At 36.2% G+C, this 12,871-nt stretch overlaps 1 protein-coding gene across 1 annotated transcript; it reads right to left on the reverse strand.

Annotated features, from left to right (window-relative positions):
* Positions 1-5,368: 5,368 nt before the first annotated feature.
* On the reverse strand, positions 5,369-11,613 carry LOC121766708 (protein FAR1-RELATED SEQUENCE 5-like). Its single transcript, XM_042162971.1, has 5 exons — positions 11,448-11,613; positions 7,526-7,756; positions 7,000-7,435; positions 5,664-6,823; positions 5,369-5,595 (listed from the first exon to the last, which is right to left on the reverse strand). Exons 1-5 carry the CDS (start codon positions 11,611-11,613, stop codon positions 5,369-5,371), a joined length of 2,220 nt encoding a protein of 739 aa, XP_042018905.1.
* Between the last annotated feature and the right edge of the window lie 1,258 nt (positions 11,614-12,871).

Here is a 12,871-nt window from a genome sequence, read left to right on the forward strand (position 1 = left end):
AATAATAAATAAGTGTTTCTTGCTAAGTCCACTCTTGGAATAAATAAGATGTTGATTAATTAAGTCCATAGCCGACATTAATTAATTAATAGACATTTATATCTTAGGCACGGGAAATAAACAACAAACAAAATGGAAACCCGGATTACTTGTAATTTCGGATTTGGATGGGCAGTGCAATATTGCTTCTGTAGTGGCTGCTCGTAATATTCCAATATAAGCTTATATTAAATTGTGGGTTCAGTTTAATTGGTAAAAAGCTAATTGGGTGGGGTCATATCCAAAACATTCCATAGATCCCTGACTGGGCACAATATGAACTTAATATAAATAGGAGAATAAATGAGAGAAAATACAATTATTTTTTTCTGAAATTTTCGTCCCTTCTCTTTTTGAAGGAGTACGAAATTTTCTGATTTTTCTCCTCCGTGAGTTTTCCAGCTCTCCTCCGTGAGAAAGTTCTGTCTTCTTTATTCGAGTCCTAGTATTTTGATAAGATCAACCCACCCTGATATCGAGATACAGTTTGGGAACCAGTCAGAAGATCTGTGGTCTAGTATTGAAGATCATCGTGGAGAAGGCGTGAGCAATTGTCGATTCTTTGGAGAATCAAATCGGCAACTCTAAATCGTAGTATTCATGTTTAGGATTTACTTTCTTTAAGTATGAATTATTTGCGTTCTAGCATGTAATTATATGTTTAACATGTGAATTGATTAATCGCATAATCTGTGACGTCTCTAACCCAAAGAAATACATCATTTTGCATATTTACATATTTCATTTGCAATTGCATATTTTGTGATCATTTGCATCATATATATATACATATATATATATATATATGTATATATATATATATATGGATGTATTCATTTCCTTTTTGTATCTTTTGTTCTTTGTTCTTTTTAATCTCAGCCCCACGATTTTGTCATCCGACGGTTAGATTGGTGCCATGTGTAATTTAATAATGCAGATTTTCAGTTGAATAATGCACACCGACTAATAATGCACCATTATATTGTAATAATGCAGATCATCTGGACCGTTGATGAATGAGATCTAACGGCCCATATTAGGAAGAATAAAGGATCTAAGGGATGAATAAGAGAATAACGCTCATATATACATATATACATATATATATATATAGGGGTGCATTATAATGATAACCCCAATTTCCGTAATAACCCTATAACTAAATCTGGACCACACATTTTTAAAATCACGTGGTCTAGATTCAAACTTAGATTTACTTCATAAAAAAAAGCGCGAGGGTAAATATGTCATTTCGCTCATGATAAAATTTATGTATCCAAATTTCGCTCATTTAATTTCTGAATTTCGCTCATTTTATCAATCAGTCAAAAGTATCATTTTATCAACTCAGAGTATCATTCTATCCGGCAAAACTATCATTCTATGCAATAAACCTAACATATATCATTTTATCATTTTATCAGTCAGTCAAAAGTATCATTTTATCAACTCAGAGTATCATTCTATCCGGCAAAACTATCATTCTATGAAATAAACCTATCATTTTATCACAAAGCAGTAAACGTATTATTTTATCAACTCAGAGTATCATTTTTATAAGGTTACTGTCATTTTATCCGCTTAGATTATCATTTTATCAGGTAAAAGTATCATTTTATTAAACAAAAATGTCATTTTATACACCAAAAATACCTATCATTCTATCAGCTGAAAGTATCATTCTACCCGGCAAAACTATTATTCTATCGGTTGAAAGTATTATTCTATCCGGCAAAAGTATCATTTTATGCACTAAACCTAACATTTATAAGCTAAAAGTATCATTTTATCAACTCAGAGTATCATTCTATCCAGAAAAACTATCATTCTATGCAATAAACCTAACATATATCATTTTATCATTTTATCAGTCAGTCAAAAGTATCATTTTATCAACTTAGAGTATCATTCTATCCGGCAAAACTATCATTCTATGCAATAAACCTATCATTTTATCATTTTATCAGTCAGTCAAAAAGTATCAGTTTATCAACTCAGAGTATCATTCTATCCGGCAAAACTATCATTCTATGCAATAAACCTAACATATATCATTTTATCATTTTATGTGATATTTGGCGAAATTCAGAAATTAAATGAGGGAAATGACATATTTACCCCCGCGCTTTTTTTATGAAGTAAATCTAAGTTTGAATCTCAACCACAAGATTAGAAAATATGTGTGGTTCAGGTTTGGTTATAGGGTTATTACGTGATTTAGGGGTTATCATATGATCACAACTCTATATATATATATATATATATAGGGGAGCACTATTCTCCTTTTCCACTCTAAGATCCTTTTCTCTTCTTACTAATAACCGTTAGATCCTTCCAATCAACGGACCACATTAATCCTTATTAATTATTTCCGTGTTGCATTATAGTTCCTTTCGTTGTGCATTATGGGGGTAATATAGTAAAATTGAGAAAATGGAACCGCCTTTTTTTTGGCAGTCGCGAATTTCACGTGATTTGCAATCTTCCAACTCTTCAGTTTTCTCCTTCTTTACTCCAGGAGACGCCTCGACTCCCCCCGCTCCTTCCACTCTCTAAAACCCTAATTACATCCGCCACAATTCGATTTCCACAGCCTCCGCCATAGATTTTGTCGATTACACTCCACTGTGGTTACATCTGCCACAAAATCGACCGGTGTTGACGTGTTTCGACTATTATTCAACAAATCTCGCAGGTATGTAAATGGAAAACATTCAACTGAGCGTATGACTAGGCTGTAGAATATCAGAATTACCTAGTTAATCGTCTAGGGTTGTCTCTGATTATGAGTGCTGGACATTGTGTTGGGGTTACCACATCTTAATTCAGGTATCTTATATTTTTCGGTTTATTCCAGATCAAATATGCCAAAAAGAGGTCGTCCGCACTCGCAAGCATCACAGGATGCAGGTAAATTGCACTCGTTGGTTGTGCTTTTCAGTATTATTTTTGGTGAGGATTGCTACTTGCATGTCTCTTTGTTGCTCGTTATACAGTGTAAAAATGGTTTTACTGGACCATTTTAGGTAATTGTTTTTGCGGTCAATTGGTTCGTAATAATCTTATCTGTGGTTCGTAATAAGGAGCTTAGTGTATTGTGTGTTATACAATTTATTTTTAAAACATATAGTTATATGCATTATTGAACTTAGCCTGTGCATTATGTACCAAGATCTATGCATTATAGTATTTATATTAAGCATTGCTATTGGTATTAGCCATGGTGGTTAAGAAAAACACTTAAGTCATTTGTTTTGTGTTAATGAACCGTGTTTGCTATGGGTACGGTTTTATTCATTAATAGTTCCTAATGCATCATGTGTGACTTGCTGCACGTAATTATCCCGATTTATCTCATTATGTAAAATTAAAATTGCATATGTTGAAGTATATGGTGCATTTTATAGGTGTATGTAGTGTATCTTGTGTGTTATACAAACTGGCTTCAAGAAAAAGTGTTGCGTGCATTATTGAAATTAACTTGTGCATTATGTACCATCATGTATGCATTATAGTAGGCATATTAAGCATTAGTAATGGTATTTGCTGTGGTTGTTAAGAAAAATACTCAAGTCATTATTTGTTATGACTTAAGCATAATATGTTGTTATATATGCATTACTCATTCTATGACATCTGCTCACGATGTGTTGTTTGTGCCATTTCAGATAAACAACTTAGAGTAGACATAGAAGATGCGGTAGATGACATTATTCCAGTTGCGCTTGCAACGAAACTCAGGCAGAGATTAGCCGAGATAGCTCCTGGTACTTCTGGTCGTCAGGTTGAGCCTAAACCAATTACAGGGCGAAAACATGATCGACTATACTTTTGTCCGAAGCTGCACTACTAATGTGGTGAGTATGTCGTGGAGGAACATCTTGGTAACGATGGAGAATGGTGTGTACGTGATGCGCCATATGGAAACCTATTTCGGGGAAAAAGAAAAAGATTGGGAGTGCGGGCTTAGCGCAAAGGGAACAAAAAGCTTGGAGATGTTCAGAATCAAGTTTGCACGGACGCTCCTGACTTGTGCACACAACATCCGAGGTGCCGCAAACCAATCTAAGGCGACCAGGTTTTGGAGGGAGAGACCGGCCAAGTTCAACTTTGAATAGTGGGTCGAGAATTATGGACTGTAGGGATTGATGGTTCGACTTTAGGGTGATGGATGTTATTGACCTCGTTGACTGCTTGGTTGATTTTTTGCTTTAGAACTAACAACTTTCCCCACTTTTTAGTAGTTTTTTGATATTGGACAATGATTTTGGGAAGATAACTTATGAATGGAATACATGCCATTATTCATCCGTATACTGTGTGCCTAACGTTTTTGATGATGTCTAATTTTATTTTACAAATCCTAATCGTATTCCACGTTATGTAAATCACACAGTAATTAATGCACGCCATAACACAAATAATGCACTTTATCAGAAATGTGTTATGTGGATTAAGTTTATTTATACATTGCATTATGTATACAAACAAAGGGCATTATTTACAATATATTATGCATCATGAGAGTTATACTGATTATACGTGTAAGTTGGTTTTCTGTTTTTATGCGTACTTTAGTATTTGGTACATTACATTAGTGAAGCATCACCGTCCACATCAGCCAAATAAAATTTGACATTACTTATGTTATGTGATGCATTGTTTTTGTAAAAGTGGATATAGTTAGAGAGAGTAGATATGTGCATTTTTATTTAAAACAGTGCATTATGCATCAACAAATGTTGTATGCCTTACTGTTTTGATGTTGTGCATTTACTTGAAGGATCCATAATGTATTCCACGTTATGGAAAATAACACAGTATATAATGCACGGTGTATCACAAATAATGCACTTATTCAGACATGTATTATGTGCAGTACGTTTGTTTATGTAGTGCATTACGATTACTTATTACACTATTATTTACAATATATTATGCATTATGAGAGTTATCATGTTTATATGCGTAAGTTGTTTTGTGAAGTCCTTTACAGTCGTGTAATTGTTTAGTGTCTTACATACTTTTGTATTTGGTATATTACATTTATCTTGTTTATATGTGCATTATTTAATTAAAATCGTGCATTATGCATCAACAAATGTTCATTATTTTGCATGCAGTAGGGAACACAAGTATCCATGGCACCATTGAGTTAACTACACACATATATTAACTACTCGACGTATATATAATCCAATAAATAACCACAAAATTCTACTAATGCAACAACCACCTGTTTCAAGTTATAACAGTTCGTCAACAAATTTGAACAACAATACTAATAGAGGCCAAACAAAAGCTGTGATGCGCAGTTTAAAAACGAAGCTCAAGCTGCTCTCTTACCCTTGCGTGCATCTTTCTCCATCGTCATCTCTTTAAGCAGTGGACAGTTCCTGGAGTCGTGATGAACCATCTCATCACACGCCTTACACCTTCTAAGAGGCCTTGTCGCATCCTTTATAGCCTTCTCTCTCTTCGAAATCAGACGACTCGCAGAGCTGCTGGCGTGACCCTTCGTCTTCACGACATCCGGAGGATGAACCGCAACAGATTCTGGCCTTACCATTCCATAAAACTCTTCAACCATACACCCCTTCTCAGCAGCTGGGTTGCCGGAGTACCAGTTTGAAGAGAGTTACCAAGTTCTTCAACGCCACCTACAAATGCACGTAATATATCGATGTCGGTCTCAAACCGTCTAAGAAAACCATAAAACATCGAAATCGCCTGCTTAGACACAGTTTGCCTATCGTCAGCGGAGGAATGGGTATGCACGGGATCCTTCAACTCCCCATGTACAGCCTTGGCTAAGGGAGTCTTCATCCATCGGCTGTCACAGTATTTATCCGGGATTTTTTTCACCTCATTGTTCTGAAACAAGAAAAATATATGACTGCACAAATAACCATGCCGAGCAAATAGTTTGCATTCGCACGAGTAAGTATCATCAGTCTTGTCATGACGAACAAAGTATGCATTACGCTTGCTATCGCCAAGCTTGTATGTGTCAACCGTTTCTCCGGACATAAAACCCAGCACACGACATCTGTCATTACCCTCCACAATTTCTTGTTGTATTTTCTTGAACATACTATCGGTAAACAACGTAGAAGCATGTTTCTCGAACGGCAGAGTAGTTGCTAGTATGGGTATGGCAGTGGCATCGTGGTAGTCCAAAGCTATTCTACTGTTCCGCTGGAATTCTGTGGCATGGTTGAAATTCAAGTAGAATTCGGCTATGTTAGCTCGGGGCTTCAGAAAATTTTTGTAAAAACTGTTCTCTGATTCAGATATGGACGTAGTCCTAATCATTGATCCCATACGAAAATCCCTGAAATACGCCGGTATCCAGTACTTCCTATACGCATACAATGTGTTGAACCAGTCGATGTCCTCTAGCTGATGATGTTCGACCAATCTATTCCACTCCTCCTCGAATTCGTCCGGCTCAACTAGGTCCGACCAAACACAAGCGTTAAATTCCTTTTTGAACTCGTCGTCCCGCAACAATCTGTTTGGTAGCTTGACAGCCAGCTTATGCATTATATGCCACATACACCAACGGTGGCATGTGCCAACTAGGACCTCTTCAATCGCTGACCTTATACCCAAATCTTGATCGGTCACAATCATACTGGGTGCTACACCCATACAATCTACAAAATGTCTGAACAACCAAGCAGAAGCCCCGGTTTTCTCGCTGCATACCAATCCGGCCGCAAATGTCACAGGACTACCATGATTATCCTTTCCAGTGAAAGGGGTGAAGATCATACAGTACCTGAATAAATCGTATTAACATGGCATCAGAGAATGTAAACATATCATAATGCAAAGTGCTGCATTGAATAATGGAAAGTGCGGTGGTGCATAATGCAGTGACGTACAGTAATAATGCACACGATATAGAACATATCACTAAACTACAAGGTAAACAACACATTAGTTAGTTTCAACCTGTTTGTGTTGTACGTGGAGTCGAAGCTCACAATATCACCAAACATGTGGTAATTTTGCTTCATCAAACCGTCGCACCAAAACAGAGCAACCAACTGGTCGGATTCGTTAACATCGTAGTGATAGGTGAACGCCTCAGACATCTCCTTCTTCTTATCATCCAACACCATTTGTACATCAAATCCCTGTGCGTATGCTTTGATGTCCCGTGAGGCATTCCTGATATCCACAACAGTGCAACCAACTAGGTCAAACCCACCAAGAATTTCCTTCAACACCTTAAATGTGAGCGTGGGTCCTATATTAGCCTTGGAACAGTCGATGATGAATTTATGATGTACATCATCCAGCTTGCGATTACTCGACATGAATTGTTGATGTTCCGTTTCAACCATGTGATGGTTATGAATCTCGTTGAACTCCTCAATTATGTAACCTGACAAGCAATCTTCCTAGAAAAACCTAAACGATATACTAGCCGTGCAACCACACCGCTTAGATAACTTCCTACGCTTTATAGTGAAACCAGAACGGGCATTCAACTGGTCATTTTCATCACCCTTCTTCCTTCCTTCCCTATTGCATACAACACGATACCACGTCATGACATCGTCAACCTTCCTCATAGCTTGTTTGCGCGTATCAAAGCCAACAGCGCGGGCATATACCTCGTAGCAAGCGAAAGCGAAGTCCAAGGATTGGAATTTCTGACCTACAACAGGCTTCAGATCGGGAGAACATTCAGGTACAACGACCACTGTACATAATTAAAAGAGGGGTCAGCATAAAAGTACAACTTTGCAATGTAGTAAGCAAACAATTAATGCACAATTTTCATTAATTTAATGTGTAACATATATAAATTGGAGAAGTACGTGATGTATGCATACATAAAATGCACGCTAATATTAAACGTTGTTTGTAATGTGTACGTACTATACCCTACCCCCTAGGCGTATTAACCCTTAGGGAAAAATAAGAAACGTGTACCAAAAATAAAAAAATATTAGCCGATATTTAATCCCTAGATAAACGAGACATACTAGCGTTCATATTCGAATTCGTACAACATACACATTGCAAATAAGCTGTTATTAATTATACAGACAATATAATCCATAACGCATATTCAGTTGGTGCATTATTTGTACGACCATTATTCAGCATACAATGTGCATTGGAGACTAAAGTGCTTTGTTTATAGGTCAAACACAAACTATGCTAAACGGTTGTTATTAATGTTTACGTACTACACCCTACCCCATAGGCTTATTAAACCCTTATGGGAAACAAGAAACGTGCCCCAAAAATCAAAACTAATAACCGATAACTAATCCCTAGACAAACGAGACCTACTAGTTGTTCTATCTTAATTGGTACAACATAGACATTGCAAATAAGATTTTATGCATTATACAGGCCATATAATCCATTACGCATATTGAACTGGTGCATTAATTGTACGAACTTTATTCGGTATACTATGTGCACTGGAAACTTACGTGATGAATTTATAGGTCAAACACGAACTACTCTTACACGTTGTTAGTAATGTGTACGTACTATACCCTAGTCACTGGGCTTATTAAACCCTTAGGGAAAACAAGTAAGGTGCGACAAATATCAAAACACGGACAAAAAAAATTATGCATTACATAGGTATTATGCATTGCTGGTGAAGAATTATGCATTACATAGGCAGAAATATTCATCATACGTGATCAATTTGTGCATTACATGCATCGTTTTAACCAACTGCTGCTTATATACCGAGAGCAAAATCCTGAAGGAAGTCGTCAAATTCTTTGCTGATTAATTACACTATCCTGAACATTGTTGTTCTTAAAAAATCACATCGAGCGATCAAATAATCACAGCAAGCGATCATATAATACCATGAAAACGAACTACACGAAATACTTGGTGATTAACTATCACATAATCAGCCTGCTGCAACTAGAACCCTAACATCCGAAACAAAAAAACAAAAAAGCCAAATCAGATTTACCTTCTTCCATTATTATTGCTCGAAATCGATTGCTACGACACCAATTAGACAAGCTTGAAAGACCACGTATTGATTCACACCAAAATTGAGAAGTGTGAAACTTGAAACCTTGCTGCTAGAAATCGAAATACAAAAACTGTGCGCCTGACTAAAAGCCCTGCTTCTTCAACGTGAGATATGAAAAAAAGAACGTGAATATCTTCAAGGCGAGAATCATGGAATTTCCATAACTGCAACATAATATTTTACCAAATCTGCCCTTTTTAGATATTTAATTGATTATAATTTAATATGATCTGCGAATTTTTGCATCCATCGGATTGATGTAATTGACGGTATAGATTAAGAAGGAAAAAAGAGGAAATATAGAAAAAGGAAATGAATACATCCCTATATAATATATATATATATATATATATATATATATATATATATATATATATATATATATATGGGAGCAGTATTCTCCTTTCCCACTCTAAGATCCTTTTCTCTTCTTACTAATAACCGTTAGATCATTCCAATCAACGGACCACGTTAATCCTTATTAATTATTTCCGCGTTGCATTATAGCTCCTTTCGTTGTGCATTATGGGGGTAATATAGTAAAATTGAAAAAATGGAACCGCCCATTTTTTTGGTTGGGGCGAATTTCACGCGATTTGCAATCTTCCAACTCTTCAGTTTTCTCCTTCTTTACTCCAGCAGACGCCTCGACTCTCCCCACTCCTTCCACTCTCTAAAACCCTAATTACATCTGCCACAATTCGATTTCCACAGCCTCCGCCACAGATTTTGTCGATTACACTCCACCGTGGTTACATCTGCCACAAAATCGACCGGCGTTGACGTGTTTCGACGAATATTCAACAAATCTCGCAGGTATGTAAATAGAAAACATTCAACTGAGCGTATGCCTAGGCTGTAGAATATCGGAATTACCTAGTTAATCGTCTAGGGTTGTCTCTGATTATGAGTGCTGGATATTGTGTTGGGTTTACCACGTCTCGATTCAGGTATCTTAAATTTTTTGGTTTATGTCAGATCAAATATGCCAAAAAGAGGTCGTCCGCGCTCTCAAGCATCATAGGATGCATGTATATTTCCATCGTTGGTTGTGCTTTTTAATAGCGTATTTGTTGATTGTGAGGAATGCTCCTTGCATGTCTATTTGTTGCTCATTATACATTGTAAAAAGGGGATAACTGGACAATGTTATGTAATTGTGTTGAGGTCAATTGCTTCGTTAAATTTTTTTATGTGTTTTCACTTTTTATGAATATGCAAAGCATTATTTAGATGTCTAGTTTCATGACTTGCAGTAAAGAATGCATTTTAGGGGTATTTAGATGTGTAGTGCTTAAGAGTATATACATATATTGTTTGTTCGTATTAGTGCATTATGTATATGTTTGGAGATTCATTGTGTGTTTTAAATTATGCATTATGTAGAGTAGTTAGTGTGCTGCAGAATACACTATGTAAGAATTATGTGTGCATTTTTTATGCCAGACAGTGCATTATGTATTATGATGTATGCATTATGTTGCTTTTAACATTGGGCATTGGTTGTATTGGTTTGTTGCCTCAGATTGTTACAGAGGAATCTGTTTGATGATTAGATATAAAATGATTAAACGTGCATCCACAATGATCATTATTTGTTTTATCTTATGCATTATGGGTAGGGTTTTATTCATTATTTGTTCGTAATGCATCATGTTTGTCTTGCTGTACGTAATTATCCCGACTTATTTCTTTTGATGTTGTCTTTTTAAATATGTAGTGCATTATGTAAAAGAATAATAGCATACGTTGCAGTATATGGTGCATTTTAGAGGTGTGTGTAGTGTATTGTGTGTTTTACAAATTAGTTTTAAGACAAATAGTTATGTGCATTATTGAACTTAGTCTGTACATTATGTACCAAGATATATGCATTATAGTCTGAATATTAAGCATTACTATTGGTATTAGCTGTGGTGGTTAAGTTTCTTGATGTGCAGAATGTGATGCATTATGTAGGCTGTTGTGACTTTAACTCACTAGACTCGGGGAAATTTATATTATGCATTATGTACGTGCTTTATTTGGTTTAGGCAATGCATTATTTATCTGTTAATTGTCATTATCACCAGTATAAAATGCATTATGAGAGGTATTGTGTCTATGACTTAATCAACTCAATTTCAACTTACATATGTGCATTAATGGGTTTAGGCAGTGCATTATGCAGTTTGTAATTTTCATTATACGCAGTATATTATGCATTATGGGAGGTATTGTGTCTATGGCTTGACCAACTCAATTTCAACTTACATATGTGCATTATTGGATTTAGGCAGTGCATTATGTAATTTGTAATTTTCATTATATGCATTATATTATGCATTATGGTAGGTATTGTGTCTATGGCTTGATCAACTCAATTTCAACTTACATATGTGCATTATTGGATTTAGGCCGTGCATTATGTCGATATCCCAGATGGCAAAATGAATATAATAGACCACAACTTGGCAGAACCTCACGTATCCTTCAGCGCCAAGTATGGCCACACACCCTCTACTTCTGGTACGTACTGCGGTTACTCGGATTTGTTGCATCGTATTAAACAAAATTAACATTATATTGATTGCTTACAAACCTTTACTATTTGTTGTAGGAAAAATTCACTGCCGATGCACTTACCAAGTGCAAACAACCGAAAATGGCATGGCTCGTACAACGCTGCAGTACCCATGTGGTGACAATGCCATGGAGGAACAACGTAGTAACAATGGAGACGGGGTGTACGTCATGCGCCATGTGGAGACGTACTTCGGGGAGAAGGAGAAGGATTGGGATTGCGGCCTGAGCGCAAAAGGAAAAAAAAACTTAGAGATGTTTAGAATCAAGTTTGCAAGGACGCTCCTTACTTGTGCGCATAACACCATAGGTGCCGCAAACCAGTCTAAAGCCACACGGTATTGGAGAGAGACACTTGTCAAGTTCAACTTCGAACGGTGGGTCGAGAATTATGGGCTGGAGCGAGTGAAAGTTTTGGCTAGGGTGTTGGAGGTTCATGGGTTAATTGATAGATTGAGTGATATAGTATGCATTATGATAATTTTTGTGTATACGGGTGAATTTCTGCGCTTGTTATTATCAGGCGGTTGGTTTTAATTTTTTAGGTGTTTTTTTACCAGGGAGATCAACTCGGTGGAGTATGAAAGTGCTCATTAGTTGATTGAGCCCGAGTGTTATGTATCAACTAGTTGTCGGTATTTGCACTGTATTAGGCATTGGTAGATTTATTGAATATATGAGTGAGTTGTTGTTTTTATCATTATCAGCCGTGTGTTTTTAGTTTTATATTTACATTGGAGATCAAATCAGTTAATCATTAAAGTCCCATCAGGCAATTAAAATTTTACATTATTGGTGTTTTGGGATGCATTGTTTGCTAATTATTTTGCATTATGTGTCTGTCTAAGAGTGAATGCAATATTTGTACATTATTTAGCTAATTCTATGCATTACTTATCATGTTTTATGCATCATTAGACTGCTGTTGTACATGAGTTTAAGAATGAATGCAATATTTGTATGTTCATTACTTGAGTGATTATGTACATTATTTGGCTATTTGAATGCATTATTTATCATGTTTTATGCATCACGTGGTTGCTGTCGTACAAACTAGACCCTAGCCTCTAGGCTTGTTAAACCCCTAGGGAAAACAAGAAACGTGCGCCAAACATCGAAACACGACACAACTTAAATTAAACGGGTCAGGATAAATATTCATTCCATATTACAAATAATGCATTATAGAAACTAAACTACGCATTATACTACACTAAAATGTACATTATGTATGTC

Source organism: Salvia splendens, chromosome 15 (genome assembly GCF_004379255.2).
Source record: "Salvia splendens isolate huo1 chromosome 15, SspV2, whole genome shotgun sequence".
NCBI lineage: Eukaryota > Viridiplantae > Streptophyta > Magnoliopsida > Lamiales > Lamiaceae > Salvia > Salvia splendens.

Coding starts and splice junctions, on each gene's coding strand:
- LOC121766708 (XM_042162971.1), bottom strand. CDS start 11,613: ATGCAACAAATCCGAGTAACCGCAGTACGTACCAGAAGTAGAGGGTGT. Junction 7,436..7,525: donor CCAGTTGAATGCCCGTTCTG/GTTTCACTATAA, acceptor ATTGCTTGTCAG/GTTACATAATTGAGGAGTTC. Junction 5,596..5,663: donor TGGTAACTCTCTTCAAACTG/GTACTCCGGCAA, acceptor TGGTAAGGCCAG/AATCTGTTGCGGTTCATCCT.